General features: G+C 54.2%; 1 protein-coding gene across 2 annotated transcripts in view; it reads right to left on the reverse strand.

The window, feature by feature from the left end:
- Positions 1–21,007, reverse strand: part of RGS3 (regulator of G protein signaling 3) — an 87,782-nt gene that overhangs the window by 30,254 nt on the left and 36,521 nt on the right. For both annotated transcript variants that reach the window (XM_074608704.1, XM_074608705.1), the window contains 2 exons: positions 16,094–16,205; positions 9,802–9,842 (listed from right to left, as the gene is read on the reverse strand). In XM_074608704.1, the coding sequence (XP_074464805.1) occupies positions 9,802–9,842; positions 16,094–16,205 (153 nt within the window). The remainder of the gene's footprint in view (positions 1–9,801; positions 9,843–16,093; positions 16,206–21,007) is intronic.

Below are 21,007 nucleotides of genomic sequence, written 5' to 3' on the forward strand. Positions count from 1 at the left end.
ACATGGCAGGGGGGACGCCCAGACCCTGCCCACCGAGACCCCACGCTGCAGAAATGCCCCTCTGTGCAGAACCCAGCACAGCAGCATCTGGTACACGACCCTGGCTCTCTACATCACTGCAAAGCAAAGATATAATCGTAACAACAAGCCAGACGCAGACTGTCACCTCCAAAGCCTTGGACTCAGCGACCAGCCCAGCCTGGGGACCTCCTCATCCCACCGCCGCCTCCCCCAGCTCCTGCTGGCAGACACGCTCCCAGGGCCGGTCAGGTCCTCGGGTGGATGTTCCCCCCCGCAGAGCAGGGGATGCACTTCTGCTCTTCCCCCAGGCTCCCCCCTCCTCTGCAGGGTTTACAGCAAAGCGGTTCAGGGCCAGGGCTCAGAGCCCAGCTCGGCTCTGCCCGGCCCCCGGCCTCCAACCTTCAGAGCGTTGGTCCGTGGCCAAACCCAGCAGAGATCCCAAAGGGGAAGTACCTCGGAAACGGGCTCCAGACTACAATAGCTTTTAAATCGCAGAGCAAACCTTCCACCGGCGAAACAGCAAGCCCTGGGAATATCCTGTGCACAAAACACAGGCAACTGCTGGCTGGTTGTTTCATGTCCCACGGAGCTCGGTCTGATGAGAAAGTTCAGTTTGCTCCCATGGTGAGCGGTGCTGGGGGGGCCACGGGGGACCACGTCTCTTCCTGCGGTTTTTGGACTGCTGGGCATACTGGTGGTGCCCAAAAAACAAACCCTTGCAGTAATATCAGGGGCCCTGTGGAAAGCTGGGAGGACCAAGAGGTGACAGGATCTCATGGGTGCTCGAGCAGATGACGTGCACGGAGCTGCTGTTTGCGGGGCACAGCAATCTCTGCAGAGAAGTGTGGCTCGTTGCTGCGTGGCTTGTTTTCAGGCCAGGGAGGCTCTATGGATGAAGGTGAAGGACAGCTGTACCCATCCTTCCTTGTGACACCAAGGGCTGGCTCTTAGGAAACGGGTTTTCACTGTCCTACAGCCACCCATGGATCAGGAGAGGCACCAAGGCAGCAAAGTGGACCTGCTGCTTCATGGCGCAGTGCCACCAGTGGCTCCAGCTCACCCCAGGCCAGTCGGACCCTGCTGCACTCAGATGCTGCTGCTACGGAGGAAGAGGATGGAAGAGCGATGCCATGGGAGCACCGCATCATGGCACAGCCCGGAGGATGCTGTCTCCGGGAGGAAAAGCCAGTCTGAAGAATCTTTTCCACCCACTTCGGCGCAGTCAACGAGGACGCAGGTCTCGGTCTGTTTTCGCAGGCCAACAGGTTGTTCTGAAGTGGCTCATCAGATAACAGTCTCCGGGGAATCCCCAGCCCTGAGACTAGGCGGGCATGGAGCTCCCGGCACAAACACCGCTCTGGCAAACAGAGAGCAGGCCCACCGCCTTCCCACTCCGCAAACGCCCTTTCCTCTCCGGCGAGAGGGCTCAGAGCCAAGCAGCCCCCGCGGCAGGAACACTGAGCTCACCCTCCGGCTGCAAACACGGCTCCAGAGCTACCCGTCCCTCTGCCCCCAGCACAGCCCCAAGGAGAGCAAGCTCCAGCCTGTGGAGCCAGCGCCAGGGAACGGCAGTTCCCCTCCGAAATCCCCCACTGGTGCCTGGGCCTTTTTAAAAATCTCTCCAGTACCACAATCGCATCATGTCAGCTCTTCTTTTTGCCAACATCTGGGAAATGTGACCACAGGATTAAAACTGGGGGAAAAAAAATTAAGAACTTCTGCTCCAAAAGGCAGACTTCGTGGTCATCTCAAAATTCAGATTCATGCTGAACTGTGTAAAGATTCACAAAAGCAGGGAATCAGCGTGCCCCTGATGATCTGTTTCTCCTCCAGCTGGGACACCTGCACTCCCTGCTCTGCCCGAAGAGACCCAAACTGGGAGCTCTCACTGCCCAGGAGCTGCCCTGGCCCCAGGCCACGGGTTATGCCAACCTGGGGCATCAGCTGCTGGTGTCTCTCCACATCGTTGGTTTTCAATGGATTTAAACTAGAGCAGGGCAGGTTTAGATGAGACAGGAGGAAGAAGTTCTTTCCACTGAGGGTGGTGAGACACTGGCCCAGGTTGCCCAGAGAGCGGGTGGAGGCCCCATCCGTGGAGACATTCAAGGCCAGGCTGGATGAGGCTCTGAGCAACCTGATCTAGTTGAAGATGTCCCTGCTGACTGCAGGGGGTTGGACTGGATGGCCTTTAGAGGTCCCTTCCAACCCAAGACATTCTGTGATTCTATGATCATCTAACCCTGGTAAACACACACTGGCAGAGGAAACGGAGCCCAGGGAACTGTCTGCACAGAGAAGCAGCGTGGCCACCAGCTCCACAGCCATCGTTTTCCATGCTCTGGCTGCCGGTATATGCCAGGGGAGCACCGGCTTGAGCAAGAGGAATGTTTCAATTGCAGCTGAAATTTGGGGCACTTCACGGGGATGCAGGGTAGGGCTGGATTTCAGGAACCCGCACATGGGTTCCTGTCACAACATCCTTCAGAAGCACTTTTTAAATGTTGGCAGTCGTGGTCTGACATCCTCTCACTGCGCCCACGGTTCAGGCTGCAGCTTGGACTTCTTGGCGTCACACAGAGAAATCCAGCGGCTGGGACCTGCTATCCTTTGGATGGAGGAAAACGGAAACCTCTATCGAGGAAAGAGTTAAGCTGTGACAGGGCAGAGGGATTCAGCGTGTGCAGGCTGAGCGTCCAGCTTTCACGTGAGCTGGGTGACTCAAAGCGACGCACGCCGGTGCGCAGGACACAGCCCTGCTTGGTGAACATCTCCGGCATCCCAGAAATGAGCGGCTGCTTGCGAGACACGCAGGAAGCAAAGGAAATGTCAGAGAGCAGGAAAGGATTACTCACTTGGGAACATCTGACCATCCCCAGCAGAGCGGGTGGAGGAGAGGGATCCCCCCTATGCTGAACAGGACTGGGAGCGGGAAGAGGAAGGCAGAGGAATATCCTTCACATTCTCTCACTGTGCTTCAAATTCGTGCCATAAAATCGGCAAAAGCAGGCAGCAAGGAGCGTGTCTAGATTTTCTCAACTTGAAGCCCTTAGGTGTGACGGACCCCAACACTTTCAGCCTTGTCTGTGGTCCCCGCTCCACCACAGCGCAGAGGATCTTTCACCTCGCTGCAGGACAAGAGGCCCATGTGACAAATAACACAGCCCACGAATCTGGCAAACATCATTTCTTTTCCTATTACGAATTAGAGGAAACGGAGCTGTAATTTCAACAGAGCACATAGTCCGCTTCACAGACAAACGCTCGTCTCTTCCACCTTCTCCCATCCTGCATGCAGCATCCGATGCCAGCTGACATGTGATTTTCTCTTACCAGGAATTTAAAACCCATTACACCTCCACCCTACAGTGCTCTTGCATCGTTGGCCAGCGCTGGTTTGGGGTCAGAGCTGGGGTCTCCGTGTCTCATTCACAGCCCCGAGGTTTTCTGAGCTCACATCTCTAAACTGGCCATTTTGTCATTGCATTTTGGGGGTATTTTCTTGTTTTTAAGCACCAAAACTACAGGTGGAGCATTCGAAAAGGAGGGATCAAGGCATCTTGTAGGCTGCTCAGGAACGAGGGAGGAGAAGCCACTACAGCAGAGCCCAACCCAGGGCACTAGATCCTCCTCAAGGCTGGGAAAAAGGAAAAGGGGAACAACTTCCTTTGCTTAGTCCCCTGCCAAAACCACCCAAATTCAACCCAAAATGCAAGTCTTCTGGCTGTCACTTTGGGGTCGGAAAACAGAGGAATGGGAAAGTTGACTGAATCTCAAACTTTTATCATTACTGATGCCGCCTTTGTGCTGCAGGAGCTCACGGCTGCTGATCATCCTTACCCCAAAAAGCTTTTATCAGTCACTTGTGACCCTTGCAGACCTGTGTGTCCCCATGATCACAGGAAAACTTGTCATCAGCTTTCCCCCACCTTAACAACGAACGCCCACTGCTCTGTCACTGAACTGTCCTCCTTATCGTCTCCTCCTTCCCCAAACGTCAAGTCATACGCACACTTTATCAGGCATTATTTGCTGTTTTCTACCACGTCGATGAAGATTGTTTGCAATTAAGGAAGAGCAAGGTTTCCCAAGCCCCCCCTAGCAGAGCACTGCTCACAGCAGAAGATGTTGAGGTTTCAGACCAGGGCTTTTCACTATTTATTAAGCACAACACCAATTTCCTGTCTTTCTAGGTTTTCGGGCCAAGTGTTGTGTCATATCAAGCCAAGTGCCTGTTGGGGCATCTGCTCTAGTTGTGCTCCATTTGTACTCTTTCTCTCTCTTTCATTAATAACTCCTTTTTAAGTTCTTTACTAAACAGATTCACTTCAGCTGCTCCCTTGGGCGCGTAGGTTTGATGTCACCCCCAGCCAGCCCTTTTGCCCTTTTCCCTATCACCAAACCATCTGCCTAAGCGTCCTCTGGATCTGCCGGGCCAGTGCCCAACAAAGTTCCTTGCAAACTGTTCCGACGCCGTGTCCGGAACGGCTGGCTTCAAAATGACCCGGGTGCATAACACCTGTCATGTCACAGCGTGTCCCTGAGCCTTAAAGCCCTCTGTACCATCCATAAACTGCTTTTGCAGCATTCAGATTCCCTGTACGGAGATGGGAACCTCGGTTCTCCTTGCTCTTTCCCTGCGGGACAGCAATGGGCAATGCCACGTCCCTAAGGTCATTAGTCATGCATGAGGAACAGAGAGAGCTTTGGGAAATTAATTCTCCTACGGAGCAGGCTGGGACACCTCCAGCGAAGACTATGGAGCGAAGCACATTTACACGAGCTGCAATATCGCCTCTCGCGACAGTTGTGGTCCAGTTTAAAAAGCACTTACTCAAAGCCTACCCCTGACGGCAGCCGGGACACAGCTCGGGGATGCCCACGGGGGACCCCACGGCTGCAGGGATGTGTCCACATAGAGCCAGGGAGACAAGGGGTGACAACGGCATTTCTCTGACACTTCTCTAGAGGATCTCCCGTGCAGAGCTGGGCTGCACATCTCCAAGGCAAAACAAGATCAAGCATAGATCCGCAGCACTCATTTGCTCGGGTCTGTAAGTGCACTCATCGCAGCAGGCCAGGATGTTGCTACTGGAAAGATTTTCTGTCGGAGCAGTTTCCGAAGAGAAACTCCTGCAGATGAAAACTTCCAGAGGAAAAGATCAATTTTTCTAGCGCTTTTCAAATGAAAAACTTACTGAGCTATTTGATATTAAGTCAATTTGGTCCAAACGTGTTGGGTTCAAATCAAAAACGTCTAACAATGCAATAAAACACTGATCTGCAGTTTCCTATCAGTAGGATATTTCCGGAGCGGGGAAGGGTGTGAATACAGTCCTGGACCACATTCACGTCTCTGGACTGGCTCCCTGTGAGGCCACCGATTCCCACCACGCAGTAAATGTTTTCTTCTGGCGGGTTTTACACATGTCATCGCAGGAGGTGTACGAGCCCTGCAGGGAATGGCATACGGGCAGGGGGGAAACGGGGCCAGACTCCCCCACACCACATTCTCTGGGGTGCAGAAACGCGGGGCCACACCGAATCAGCCCAAAGCTTTCGCGGGCAGGGTCTGTTCAACTGACTTCAAACTGGTTCATTCGGATTTAAAATATTGAAATGAAACGTGCCAGGCCAGGTTTGCACGCATCTGTAGTAACTTTTTCACATACCAGTTGGCAACTCGAAAAATCAGACAAGCTTCCAGGTATACACAGTGTTCCCCAGATCAAAAGGCACCGCTTCCACTGCCAAAATCCCAGCTGTGCTGGGACTATCGCAGCTGCCCCATGACCACCATGAGGAATGAAAACACCAAGAACATACAGCTCAGTGGAGAACCTTCCTCTATTTCTGCATTCTTCCCAACACCAACCTGTATTTTCCCTTTCCTTCCAGGAGGCCACGTGCCCCACCAGCACCGGGGCCACCTGCACTCGGGACCTCTGGGCACTGCAATTCACACGCGGAAGAGCCTGTAAAACAAACGCCCCTTTTCTGCTGGGACCTGCACCGGGCTATAGAGATTACCGTTTGCTATCCGACTGTAAATAACCAGAATGTACAGGACTTAGACTCTGGGGAGTGATTTATTTACGCGTGATTAGACAGGATGACTAGCAGGAGATTTTTTTTATGACACTCCATTTTCCCTGAAGGTTGGCATTTTCTTTCTTGTTTTAAATAAGCAGCTCACAGATATTGGAACATACTATTATTCTGGATCACGCCAGATCCAAATGCAAAAATGCGACTTTATGGGTCAGAATATTACTCACAAACCTTCCAGATAGAAGGAGCGGGAGCCGGCAGCTCAAAGTCTCAGCGAAGAGTTCTTCCGGCAGCAAACGCAAAATCAGCCCGGCCCCGTGGGCTCCCTTTCAACTCACGGCAGCACTAAATACATTACTGCTCATTGCAGATGATTTGTGGGTAAGAAACAGCAACACAGGAGCTTCTCCCAACCTCCCAAGCTCCGCCACGGCAGCGCAATGGATGTGTCTGTCCAGATCATGGCAACAGAAGAGCTCAGACAACGATGACCACCAAACGCCCCAGACCCACCACCCCCATCCCAGCCAGGACTAACCGGCAGAGCTGAGCCCGCAAAAGGCTCCCGGCAGGCAAAGTGCTGCTGGCAAGCCCAGGGATGGAGCAATATGAATCATAGAATAGAATCATAGAATCATTTAGGTTGGAAAAGACCCTTGGGATCATCGAGTCCACTTACCGCGAAGCGCAGGACAGGAACAGATCAGGAGGAGGAGAGACCCCTCAGGGTGACGTGGGACCAAAAAAAAGCCATGTCCACACAAGCATCCTTCCCTTACACATCCTTGTACAAAGCTTTCTAGCTGCCATCAGCAGTCGCAGAGGCAGGCACCAAGACGGCCACGTCTGCCAGCGAGACCCAGCCACAGGGCACTGCTGCACCACATCGTGGGGACCCCGAGTGTGCCAGGAGCGTGCCAGTGCCAGCACCCTGCCAAGGATCGGGGATGCTCTCCTGAGCCTCCCTCCATCCCTGCTCCTGGCAGCCCTGAAGCAGAGCCAGCCCCTGCCCGTGGGAAGCCATCCTTGTAGAGGGAAACCATCTCCTTCCCACAGTGGGGAAGGAGGCTGAGCCTTGCACCAGGGCAAAAGGAGGTCACGCAGCTGGGAGCGTGGCACCCAGCAGACACCACGTGTGTCAGGCAATGGGGAGAGCCACGTTGGGCTGGCCCGGAGACCCCCACCCCAGCCCCAGGTGTTCACTGGGGCACATAGTCCATTTTCATTTCCCAGCTTTCATTTGACAGCAACTTAAATTGAATCCACCAACATACCTTGAATCCACCAAAAATCACCTTAACACCACAAACTGATGCTCCCACCAGCCCAGCAAGGCATCCAAGCCCCCGCAATGCCTCCGTGTGCAGCCAGCCCGCAGGAATGAATGCCTTGGAGGGGGACCATCCCCTCCCTGCCAGGGGCTGCCAAGACTTAAAACCTCCTGGTGACACCCCCACAACCCTGTAACAAAAGCTTTGCTCCTGAAAAGGGAACGCAAAGAAGAAAAGAGAGATGACCTGAAGGTGACTCTCTTCTTGGCTTCCCTGCAGGAAGAAGATACTTAGATGCTCCCAGGCCGGCTCCCACAACAGCACCCCATCGTTTAAGAAGAGCCCGTCTCCGTTCTCCTGAGGTCTACCTCCACCAAGGAGGGTTCACTGAGCCACGCAACCCCCGCACTGCGAAAGCGAAAGGTTTCTGCCCCTGTCCTTGCAGCCCGGTCACCCGCTGCGCGTGGCTCTCGGGATCGCAGGTCACCGTTTCCCAGAAGGGAAGTCGGGAGGGCACCGTCCTGCCCTGCCTCGCTGCTGACTCACAGGCACGTCCCCCCCCCTGCACCTCACTTCCCCTTTTGAACCAAAATTGCCCATTGCTGGAGAGTCTGATGAGACTAGAAGTTCACCGTCTCTTTAACCTTGAAGGCGGCTGTTTCTCTCTGTGCCACGTTCTCACAGCGCACACAAAAAAGCCGCTTTCTCGCTTCCTCGCAGCAAAGACCCAGCCAAACCAGGCAGCTGGAGAACCACCTCCCCGCCGGCAGGTTCCCACATCAGCCTCATCTCCCCCGCTCGGGGCAGACCAGCCCCAAAGCAACCCCGAAGGGGTGGCGCGGGGGACATCCTGCTCGGCAGGGTGCCGTCTTCGAGCTGCCCCCGCTGTCACCTGAAAGCCACGGGCTGGCACAGCGCAGGGTGCGAGCAGCCACTGCCAGTCACCACGGGTCGGGAAGCTCCCGCTCCACTCGCGACGTCCTCTGAAATACCCCGGGCGGACAGGGGGAACAAGAGGGGTTTGCAGAATCCCGGAATCACGGCCCATCCGGACCTGCCGTCCTCTGCAGGGGAGCGTACACACAGTAAAGCAGATGTTTCCCATCTTCTATACAACTACCACACTCCAGCTGCCATGGATGTGACAGATCTCAGTCACCAGAGCTGTGAGCGCCACTAAAGCACATCAGAAGAAAGCCAAGCGCTCCATAACATCTTGACAAAGACAAGTCTTCCCCTCCCAAGACCTCACAAAACGCAGCCAGTTCTCTTTCAATCGCTTCTACTTAGGGGCCCAAAGCTTCTAAATTAAACATCAGGCTCCAAATGCATTTTTCCAAATGCATGAGAAAAATGCAGGAGCGCCTCGTCCCGCTGTGGGGATGTCGCTGACGAACACCCATCGCAGCCCTTCCGAGTGCCGGGGCAGGAGGAGCTGGGCAGGGAGACATCGCGCCAGTCCGGCGTTACGCTGGGACACGCACAGAGCAAACCCCCTTCCCGGAGGCAGCTCCCGCCCGACCACCCCGGGAAGAAACAGAGGGGACAAGGAAGGAACAAGAGGGAAACGTGAGAGAGAACTCGTCAGCCCATAGTTACGCAGCAAGTCGTGCTTTGGCCCAAATCCCAGCCGCTCAAGGTGAACAACTTTCATTCTGAACATTTTCATCCAACTTTCACAATAGCTTATTATTTGGCGGGGCTGCTGAGCAATGTTTGCCTTTCTCCTCTGCGCCCTGGGGATCTTTCCCAGATCCAAATTTCCACCTCTGAAAATACAAGGCCTTGAAACCAGGAACCCAGTCAAGTCACTCGAAAAGGGGAAGAAAAAAAAAAAAAAAAAAAAAAAAAAAAAAAGCCGCAGCGTTCAATGATTAGGTAGGTCCCGTCACTGTGAACCAATTTTGCAGTCTCCTTGGCTGCCTCGCGACACAAACGTAACTGTGCCAACGTCTGAGTGATTCCAAATCTGTTTAGAGCATTTAGCCACGTACCAGCCACACAGGTTTCCAGAGCTACGACTGTGTGTCTTTTAGATTGAGTTTCCCTATATTATTTGAGGGCTTCAAACCTGGGGTGCTTGCAGACAAGGAAAAGCAAGATGCCTGAAAAATCAAGACAAAACAGTTGGCAAGGAAATCTCCCCTTGGGCGAAAGAATCCCAAGATAAATCGCAAGTGAGATGCGTGGAGGAAGATCCACCTACTGCGCGCGGGGGGAAGGGGAAAAGCAAACCCCGTGCTGCCCAGCCTCCCCCTTCACACACTCCTTGTGGCAGCTTCTTACTAATATATTCTGGCTACAGCCATTACGTTTCCTTTCCAGACCTCCGGCAAATTATTTTAAAAGGAAGTTAAAAATCAGCCCGTTCAGTGCTCCTCGCCCCAGCAGAAAGGATCAGAGTTGTCAGTATGTGTTTGGCTCCCACTAGAAAGTTAATCTGGAGAACAGCAACACTCACCTCTGCGAGGTAAAGGATGCAGAATTTCCGATCTTCGGAACCTAGAAAGAAGAAAAACCAGGATCAAAATTAAGCTACAACTGCATTTCTGCGAGCGGAGCCGCTGGCAGAGGCATTGGCTACGAGGCAGCATTTAATGAATATTTATTGTTGTCATTCTCCGGTACCAGGCTGCGATCCGGCAGTGATGTATGCTGCATCTGCAGGGCCGCGCGCTGGGCAGGCTGCGCCGCACGGCATCCTGCGGGGACTCACCGCGCTACCCCGGGTTCTCCTTTGGGTTTGTCCTTTTTGGGAAAACGTTTGTTTCGTTCAGAGGCCACGCACAGGCTCTTCTGCCCAACCTGCTACGGCACGTGCAGCCCCATTCCCCCCCGCCCCAGGGGCTGCGGAGGCCCCACAGTGTCCATGCAGCCATCCTGGGCACCGGGGCCGGGTCTCTCCCGTCTCCCTGCTGTGGGCACTTTGCTGCCAGGAGGACTGACCAGAGCAGCTCCTGTTCCTACATCCCTGCTCATTCCCAGCTTCTTGCCCCAAGCCCTTGGTAAGGCTGGTGGTAACTCCGTCCAGTGCTTCCATCAGTGCCAGTGGTTGGGGCCAGTGCCTCTCCAAGGAGATGGAGTCGAATCCCAGGGCAATGGTAGCAGATAACATGGGGCAGAGCTCATCCTGCTCCATCAGGCTGAGGCCAAACTCCTCAAGCTCCCTCCAGCATGGCACCACTCAGCAGACCTGGGCAGGGGACTTGCATTTCCACAGCTTCAGGAAAGGAGTTGGTGCTGGAGGCAATACAATGACCAACGTTGCGATCCATGTCCTGCTAAGTCATGGAGCAGCCTAGTTCAGTTCCCACCTTGCTGCCAGCTGTCCCAGGGAATGTGTTACACTCCAGCTGCTCCACAAGGCTGGTTCCTGCAGGCCCAGCATTCCCCGTCCCCAAAAAGAAGTCATTTGTGAAGATTTGCCCTGGTCTTTGATCCTTGCTGGTGAGACACGAGTGTCCCCAGCCCAAGGGAAGCCGGCTCCTGGCATTCATCAGCCTCGCAGGAGGACACGAAGCTGCCACCGGACAGGGTCACCTCAACTCTGAAGCAGAACATCCCATCTCCTGGAGCCAGCTCGCTCCTTCTCACCAGCATGCCCCACACCACCTTTGCGCTCTTGGTAGGGAGCAGCACCACCGGGCTGCAGCTTTCATAACCCTTTTAATGACATTATCTCTGCCATGAGATCAGATCCGCAGTCTGGGCACGGCCGCAGATCCTACTCAAAGCAGTGTCAGCACAAGCTCTGCTTCATTTCAACAGCCTGAGCCGTGCTAACGCTGGGAACAGGCTCTGTGCAGCAGTGGAAACACCCTGTTCCCCAGAGGAAAGCAATTCTTCTGCCGCAGGCAGCAGCCCAAATGTCAAGATAAGAGCCGTGACCCACTGAGGGACTCCGATGCCTCTTGAGTCACTCCATGGGCAACACAAAACCCACGAAGAAGCACAATGGCCTGAAGACATGTGCTGGACATCCCCCTTCCAGCCACCCTTTGGGGGACAGCAGGGCTGCCTCCGCTGCCAGCTCCGCTTTTAATGCGCGGTGCAGGATAAGGGCTGGGACATCACTCTGGGGACACCAGGACACCGTGCCACACCAGGACACTGAGCCCAGCCCCGCCGGGAACGCTGCTGAGGACCTCTTGGGTGAGGAGCCCTTGTGTGTCTCCACAAGCTTCAGTCTGCTGTGGGCAAGGCGAGGGTTGCAGGGCTGATAGCCACAGGGCATCAGCGCTGCCCCTCCAGACCTTCACGGCCAGAAGGGGGGCCATGCCGACAGCACACGCTGAACGGGGCTGGCTGGGAGCCTGCACCTCACTCTGCACCGCAGAAAATCCATTCACCGCTCTCCACAGCAATGCTCGAGCTGGCACCTTCTTCCATAAATCCCAGCAGGACCATCACGGAGCACTTTCCTTGCAAAGGCAAAGCCTCCAATGGGAGCTCCTCAGACAGCGCATTTTCCCCCCGCAAGGGAGGGTCTGGAGGCAGGATCTGAGCCACCATCCACCATCCTCTTCTGCCGCTTCTGCTTCCCAAGCGGTCAGCAGTACAAAAGCCACCCCATCTTCTCAGCTGGGCTCTCTGCTCCTCCCTGCACCGTGACCAAAGCTCTCCCAGTCGCCTTGCAAAGCAGATTGCAGAAGACCCACGCGTCCCAGCCATTTTCCCTCAGGAGCTTTACCCCGGCTTTCCCAGCTGATCCGAGGAACAAGTCACCCTCTGGAGACATGCACCCTCAGCAAAGAAAGGTGAAGGTGGAGCAATGACCTCGCTTCTCTCGGGCCTCTGTTTATTCCTTCTGCAATAACGAGTGATCCTGACAAAGCCCAAAACCATCAGAATTAAGTTCCCTTCCAAATTCCTCTCCATTGAGCTCTGAATCTTGGCATTAGCAACCTCCACCCCCAGCAGCTCCTGTCCCCTGTCCTTCGGAGGCTCGTTGCCACACGTGGCCAAGCAGCCCAGTGCCTACGGGACACACAGCCTCAGCTAAGGAACCACTTAATCCCACATTTTCTACCAGTAATTGCCTTTAGAGAGAAAAAAAAATGGGAGGTAAGGGACTAGCTGGGCTCGTCTGGGTGCCAATCCCTGGCGAGGCGCGCAGGGAGGCAGGAGAGCGATGGCAGCGCCAGGAAGGGCAGCCCCCAGCGCGGATTTCAGCACAAACCAGGTTTGCTGAAATTCCTTCCACTGGAGCTTTTGCCAGTCTCCGGAGGGTCAGGCTGGCATGCCGGAGCCTGCTGTGCCCTGGAGCTGTGCAACGTGCTCTGCTCCTCTCCGGCCCCACGGAGAACCACAAAGGGAAGAGGTACAATCTTGTGCTGGGGAGGTGGCAGCCAGCGCCCGGGCTAATGCGGGGCTCCGCTCCCCACACGGCACCTTTTCTGACAGCTGAACTGAGCATACCCTCAGCCAAATTCAGCGAAACGCTAAAAGAAGTAAGCGGGAGGAAAAAAAAAAAGAAAAAAAAACTAAACAAAACAAAACAAACTCACTTGAAGATATTTCAGTTTCTTCCTGATGCGTCGTGATGGGGACTGGCTTGTCTTTCCAAGTAACTTGACCTGTCCCTGCCCCAGGGCTGGGCTGCTGCGTTGCTCAGCGCAGGCGAGAGGAGAATGCGAGTTCTGCGGGGACACGTCCCCTCTCCAGCTAAGCCCCGTCCTGCGCACCCATGGTGACGCGCGGGGCAGGCGCTTACGCAGCTCCTGGCACCACCGCAGCTCCCCCGGCTCTGCCACCTCCCCGTGCCACCCACGGAAAGCACCCACTGCACACAGGATTTGGATGGTGCCCCCTGGGCGTTGGGTCAAAAAAGACAGGAAAGAGGGAAGATGGTCCTGCTCCTTTCCACAGCCTCCTCACATGGCCCAGGGGACGGTGGCAATGCCCATGGAGAGGGTGGGCACCCCACTCCCCGGCCGCTCACATCTGCTCAGCATCGGGCACCCAAAGGGGAGCTCACAGGGCAGGGTGCTGCGGGGCCCTGGGCACGTGGGGAGAGAGGAAAGCTGTTGTGCACATCCAGACCTGGCTATCGAGAAGGGACAAGCTTGTCACCCTCTGTGGCACATGTCCCCAGGGAGGTGTAAGCCCTGGGTACTTCCCAGCAGCCTCGGGGCAGCGGGGAGAAGCCTCGGGGGATCAGAAGTCCCATACATCGTACTCTGAGCATCTGACTATCCTGGAGCCGATTGCTGGAAGACACGGTGGGTTGGGATGTCGGGGACAGCAAAGCAGCACGTGAAAAGTCCTTGTTGGCCGTATCCCAGCTGGGGACGGGGCTCAGAGCCTGGGGATCCTCAACCCGGCTGCAGAACAGGAGCGTTCTTCTCTGTCCCAAAGCTGAGGGCACCCACCCAGGGAGGCCAGGATCCCAGAGAGGCGGCGACCTCCGCATGGAAATTCCCACAGTATCTAGTGAGGAAGCCAGCCCTGCCACACTGGAAACATTGGCCGGTGTGGTGCTCATCAGCCACGCTCGGCTTCTAAAGCAGGAAGACAGAGCATTGTAAAGCAGATTATACTGATTTGCTTTCGCACAGTGCGGCGAGCAGCAGAAACAGGAAACATCACAATGGTCTTCAGCGTACCGGAGATGTCTCAATTGTTATACTCAGCAATACGCCTGTTCCTATTAATGTGCCATTCAGTTATTTAGGAGACCAACAGAAAATCCCTGCCAAAAGAGACGGACGTCTTTTTGCTCGTTCCACCCGCCTTTGAAGCGGCTCGGCCCAAATCAGGAGGGCGAGCAGCCTGAAAGCCGACCGTGCTGGATTCCCAGTGTACAGGGTGGGGGGGGGCGGCTGGGTGCTGCAGAGACAAACATCCCCTCCGGAGAGGCTTCTTAAGCTCTTCCAGATGTGATCCAGCCGAGTTATTATGGCAACAAGGAAATAAGTGGCAGAAAAGCGATCATGAAATCCAACGGCTCTGCCTGAGGTTCGGAGGCACATTCCCGTGCCGAGCTGCAAACACACCTTCGTGCGCGGAGCCAGGACCAGGAAAGGTGATTTTTTTTTTCAAGGAGGGGAACAAGAGCAGGGCTGTTCAACAGCCTTTGAGAGCAGCCAGGGGCGGCACACGCGCACGCGCTCCCAGAGCGGACGCTGACCAACAAGCACTTCAACAAGCAACAATTTCTTTTGTCCGTTTCTTAGAAATAAGCAGCGCCGAGAACAAACTCAACAAACCCCAGCGAAGCTTCAATGGCTTTTCTAAAGGGCTCGCGGCGCGGTGGCCCGTCTCACTCACTGGTGTTTCTGCCCCCACCAAATAGATCCATGAATTAATCTGGGAACAGAAACATTGTTGGAAATGGGAAATAACAACTGAGAGGCAGCCTGTGGTGTCCGGCAGAGCATTGCAGATCCCCAGCGCTGAGGCTCACAACAACGTGGGGGACGTGGAAAGATGCAGCTCATCCACAGAGCCCACAGTTCAGCTGGGGAAAGTCATGGGAAGTAGCAAAAGTCAACCAGAAAAACGCTTGCTTTGGGGAAGCCGCCCAGGTCTGGATTAATCCCTTTTGGTCAGGGCCACGGGCTGCGTAAAGACGTCAGCTCGTACACTCACAGAATAATTTGGGCAGGAGGGGCCTCTCTGGTGGTCTCCAGCCAAGCCCCTGCCCAAAGCACCCAGATCAGGGCACTCAGGGCTGTGCCCAGTTGGGTCCTGGACACCTCCAGGGATAAAGATCCCGCAGCCTCTCTGGGCAACTTAATATTTGACCAGCCTCACCCTTAGAAAAGTTTTTCCTTGTATCTAATGACAATTTCCCCTGCGGGGTCCTGGTCCCATGACACACGCTGCCCGGGCTCGAGGAGGAGCGGGGCACCAGCCCCAGGCTGGCACACTCGGGCAACTGTACACAAAAGAAGCCCGTACCCAAAGAGCGACTGCACCAAAGAAGGAACAAGGTGGGACTGGGCCCAGGGCCAAGAAGTGGCTCCACCGTAGCAAATAGGATGTGGTAGAGCAATTTGTTTGTTCCTCTTTTGACCCCAAGTAGCTAAAGGCCATCTTTCGTACGGCCTCAGCATTTCAACTTGAAGTAATTAATTTCAAGCCACCCCCCGCCCTAGAAGCCCTCCCTGAGCCCTCAGCTGCACATGAAAGCCCAGCCAAGGTGAAGAGGGCAAGGGCATGGTCCACAGCCTCCCACAGAGGCCAGGGTTTGCTCTTTGCTCACCAGTGGGGTGTGCATGGGGGAGGGACGCTGGCGCGGGGGAAAACGTGGGCGGCTGAAGGGAGAAGCAGCAAAGAAAAGGTCAGTAGGGCTTAGCCAGACTGCCTTGGAGACAACCTCTGAACTCTCTCGAGGCACCATGGGGGAAACCTCAAGACTCCGCTTCCCTTTCCCAGCCTCGGCAAGCCCCCGCTGTGGGCAGCGTAACACCAGCAAGGGGCACACGCAGCACAGCAAGACCTGGGGGAACAGCAGGCCCAAATCCCTGAGAGACGCACCCAAAAAGGCCTGGAAAGTGGTGCTACCTGAGTGCCCCTGAGGTGTCCCAGGAGACGGAGCTCCTGGGGACTGGGTTAATTCAGGGATGGGAAGGGGGATGCTGGCCCTACACCCCAAGGAAGGATGATCTGGCAGCACCAGTTGGATGGTACTGCTACATACTGGAAGCAATGGGATAGTGGGGTGCTATCCTGCTGTTGGCCAGAAACTTTTATAGCTAGTGGCCCAGAAAATGCCCCAAATGTCTCCAACTGCTGCTGCAGACACTCACCTTCCTGGAGCTTGACACTCTGCAGGTAGAGAGGGTTCCTCAGCACGTTGCAGCGCCCAGGCTCGTCCTCCTTGGTGAAGAGCAGCAGGTCGGAGTAGACAAAGAGGGTCACCTGGAAGCACAAGAGCAGCAAAGAAGCCATAAGGAATTAATCTCTTGGCACCGAGACAGCATCCTGGAAAAGTCCTCTACCCTGGGGAGACGCACCAGCCATGACAGGGAGCCCAGGCACCCCTTCCCTATGGGGCTGATTGCTGCTACGCCCCTCAGGGTGCTCCCAGAAAGCTTTGGACAAGGCTCCCCCGGCTTGGCAGCCACCTACCGAGGCTTGTGGAGTCCCGTGACAAGAGGGATAAACCTGTCCGACAGTTTAACGCCACGCAAACACACCCTCTGCTCTCTCGTGTCACTTCCCATTTACATAAATTATAAATATGAGGAGCGGAGGAGGGAATAAGTTGCCGACTAATCCCAGCACACTGGAGAAGTTGCAGCCTAAAAGCAAACGTGATCCCTCTGAACGCACTCACGGTGAAGCTTCTCACTGTTCTCCGTCTTTGCATGCCCCATTTTGCTCCCTTTGAGAAAATAACAGTTTGGCTTTTACAGCAGCAGAACCCATGAGAGCAGCTGCAGGGAACAAACTTGACACCTTTAAACCACGCTGACGGGTGGAAAGCAAACACTGAACCCAGTGTCTGCCCAGCCCTGTGCTTGAGCAGCCACTCAAGTGTCCTCGGAGCTGGGAGCTACTCCGGAGCACTGGTAACTGCTCAAAAGGTAGATTTTGTCCTGCTTCTCGCATGCCTGAGGTCCCTAGTTCAATCAGCACAGATTGGGGCGATCTTTAAAATAAGAAGAACGAGCTTCTCCACTGCCCTGGAGATCCTTGACCCAGAAGCCTACTGGGGGTGAGCGGCTTGGTGCAATCACTACGGCAGTAGCCGAGGTCGGAGCCTGCCCTGCTCTAATTTCCAGCAGAAATTAGGGGCTTGCAGCAAAACATCGAAGATGCCAGGGAGCGGCTGCAGAATGCCAGCGGGCACACTGGATGCCGGACCTTCTGCACGCTGCCGAACCACACACCGCTCTCGGCGCCGGACACAGCATGCAAGCAGGTGGCTGCTTTTAACCGCTCCTTGGGCTGCTCCCAAAAACCTCCCACAGTAAAGGGAAAGCCGCTTTGCAACACCGAGCAACAGCAACGAAGGGTTTGCGGCCCTTTAGCCACCCTCTCGCAGAAGCGGCAAAGAACCCAGCACCCCAGGGGCTGACTGGGAGCTGGCACCGCTGCCGCCACCAAGTCACCCTTCGAAAGGTGACTTTGCCGTGGACAGGGACTGAGTCACTGTTTACGGGGACACACTGCCGGTACAGTTTGTCTCCATGCCCAGCGGCTGACGGACACATGTCAGGAGGAGGAGGAGGAGAAGCTGGGTAAGAGTTTATCACGTGGTGGCGAGTCTCACGTCAGGGCAGCAGCATCTGGCTTTGAAACCAAAATCAAGCCCTTGCCACAAGATTTCTCCTTGCCGTGCAAATTCATTTTTGTGGGATCCTTAATAAGCACAAAGCTACTGGCAGAGCTTTAATTGACAATGAAAGCAGGGAGTGTCTGTTTTCCTCCGTGTTATTTGGAAAATCCCTTCCTCTGCTCTCAGCACACTGTTGGCCTGGTGCCCACACTCACCCTCTTCATTACTTCTGTCCTTATTATTAATATAAGGAATAACGAACCTGCACAAACCTGCATTATAAACTTTCTCCCATGCCCATCTTGTTCCAAAAGGTAACTTTTCTGGGACACGTCTGGTGCCACCCCAGGTCCCTCAGCCTCAAAGAAGAGATGTTCAGGGATATTGAAAATAGCAACTCGGCAAAGTGAGGGACATAAAACCATGATTAGCAAGTGGCCATGCTGGAAATGGAGCAAAGAAAACGAAGACCTAATACACACGGAAGTTTAAAGGGTAGGAAAAGAGATTAGAAGTATCAGGAGGGAAAAAAAAAATACATCACTTCAAAACCAAGCAGATGTAAATAGGGACTCATGGAAACAGAAATACACAAAAAGCAGTTACAGGTAACACTGTGCTTTTATGGGAAGATGGGACTGATTGAATTCAGGATGTAGAGAAGATAAAAGTGGAGCCAGGGCCGGTTAGGTAAGAGCATCTCTATTAGATGCTGCTTCCAGGAAGACACTTGATTTTAGAGCAGCTGCATATAAAACGGTTTGCAGAGGTCCCTCTGCTCCTCCAAGTTGCTGGGGGAAGAAAACGGGGGTGTCTCTTCCACCCACACAGCCGGAGCCTGCCAAGAGCACCCCAGTGCTGCGCAGGGCTCCAGCAGACCTGGCAGCACCTACCCCACCTGCAGAGCTGAGGACAGGAAACTCGAGTCACAGATGACCCTACGGCAGCAGCCAGCAGGTATCAGAAGGGAGGGCTGGAGTGAGTAACCTGGAGCTCTGCCTAGGGTTGCCCTCACACTGCTGACAAGCTGTAACACGTCTCTAACAGCCCTTTGCAAACAGATCCGGTATCTACCATGAAAAAACTCACTGGGCTCATAAAAGCAAAAGAGCAAACAGAAGAGAAACACAGCGCCTGAATTCATCCGGGCAAGACACAGAATCCACCAGAGCTGCTCCTTGGAGAGTCAGAGTACCTTTGGGTATTTCCCAGAACTAACCTCTTAGCCCGAAATCAAAAAGAAAACAACTGGCGTGATGAAAGGACCCCTCTGAAGACAGAGGCAGGCACACCAGTGTCACGACTAGAGTGATCAAGGCCACACAGCAGTTGTCACACAGACCTTTTGGGGGCGTGAATAGATTTTATAGGGGGAAAAAACCCAAACGTGCGTAGAGGCCGACACTGATGCCTCAGACGCTGTTCACCCGGGCGCGCCCTGCACCACAGCAAGCGGCAAAGCCTCCTCTGCTGATAGATCTGACTGAGCACTGAACACAACCGGCAAAGCATTGGTACAGAAGGAAGGGGCAGGTTGAAAGTGCTTCCTAAAAGAAAACAAGATAAAACGAAAGCCAGGAGGGAAGGGGGAAAGCAGGGGGTTACTGTGCTTCCCCGAGACAGGGAGATCAACACTGGGGCTGCTACAGAGCCCCACCACAGGAAGGAGGAAGCCATAACCACACCTTGTAAAGCAAAACACGGTAACAAAAACGTTATGAAAACGTGCCCAGAAATTAAGCCTTGCAGCCAAAGTACCTTCCCATTCAAGCTTAAGAATGGTTAACTCTCCCCCTAACCCCGTCCTCTCCTGCTCACCCGTGCACCGGGAGCCGCTGCCTCTTGGGTTACGGCAGCAGGGAGTTTGCAGCGGTGCATCAGCAGAGACACCGCATCAGAGCAAACCCTGCCTGCCTGTCCCCGTGCTCGGCAGGAAAAGCCGGAGCCCGTGGATGCCTTCTGAGACATCGCCCTCTCTCTCTCTCGTAATAATCTCATAGCCCTGCCCAGCAAAACAGAGGCAGCTGGGGAAGCAGAGAGAAGCAGACGCAGGTCTTTCCTGACAGAGCTTTCAGATGCTAAAGGAGAACATGGTGATGATCCCCTGCATCGCTGGCCAGAGAAATCCTGTAATCCCTGGTGGGGAGCTCTTAAAACAGGTATCCAAACAGGATACCTATCTTAAAACAGGACTGATCCACACACCGGTTCTATTTACCAGTACTGGATTCTTCTCCAGAGGAACCGGGTGCAACTCCAAGGAGAAACTCCAGTAGTAACAGTACGAGGGCTGTAGCTGCAAAGTTCAAGTGTCCCCATTCATTCAGTTGAGCTAAATGGATGCAGATTTCTTAATCATCCTCAGTTTTTTTCAGATCTCGATTTATCCTTGTAGCCCTCGTGAGACCGTCCACATTCTCAGTGTCCTCTACGAAGCAGACATCGCTCATCAGACCAAGAACGACGCAGCTGCCCCGTACAGGGTGATAGCACCCACTCACTCCCATTCAGCGCTCACATGCTTCACAGTGGCAGCTTTCTTGGCTCCAGCGTCACACTGGCAGTTACTCGCTCAGTTTTCACACAGACCAGAGCAATAGGAGAAAATGATTAAAAGTAATCATGCTTCGGGCATTAGCACCTGAGTCAGCGGAGCCCCGGTATAAAAGAGCGGCAGCCTGGGCTTCGCAGGTGAGGTAGGTGCACGTACACAGGCATGGCACTTCGGAGATGGGCACGAACTTCAGGTCAGGGAAACTTCACCACCAAAGCCTTTGAGTCATTGCTTTCCACGGTGCAGCTCTAACTCTAAGCATGACATGCTCCTTTGCTCCCGGATTTCTACTTCTGCATGTATCCATATTATGTGCGTGTTCTCCGAGACATCTCAGCAGCCTTTTAGCCCACGGTGCATTTACCCTCTTTTACCACCCCGCACATTTTTTTTTCTGCTGAGATGATTGGCAAGGAATTTACACTCTCAGGAAGGAGTTTATACAATCAGCTAGACTTTGATGAAGATACACCACCACGCTTGTCAAAAGGAGATCCATGGCGGAGGCTTTAACTGTCAACTTTGAACCTCATCTTGGCTTACTTGAATCAAATATTCTTCTAGCGTGAACATCAGGGGAGAGCAGGCACTGAAGGCCTCGAGGGATCAAGCACTCAAACACTAGCATAAGCAGTGGCTTATGGTGTAAAAACTAGCATAAGCAGCGGAAATGGTGTAAAAAATGAAGAAGAGAAGGATACTAAGAGGCAGGGAAGAAGAAGGGATGGAGTGAGTGGGAGGGGTGCGGTGGAGGCAGGAGGTAAGTGCAGGTTTCTGGTATTCTCACCCAAATGAAAGGGTCTAAAAAAGGCTGGAAACAAGATGGGCCAAGGAGTAGGGTTTTGGTCAACCCACTGTGTTGGCAAAATACAGCCACCCACTGAA

This window comes from Larus michahellis, chromosome 15, assembly GCF_964199755.1.
Source record: "Larus michahellis chromosome 15, bLarMic1.1, whole genome shotgun sequence".
In the NCBI taxonomy this organism is placed as follows: Eukaryota; Metazoa; Chordata; class Aves; order Charadriiformes; family Laridae; genus Larus; species Larus michahellis.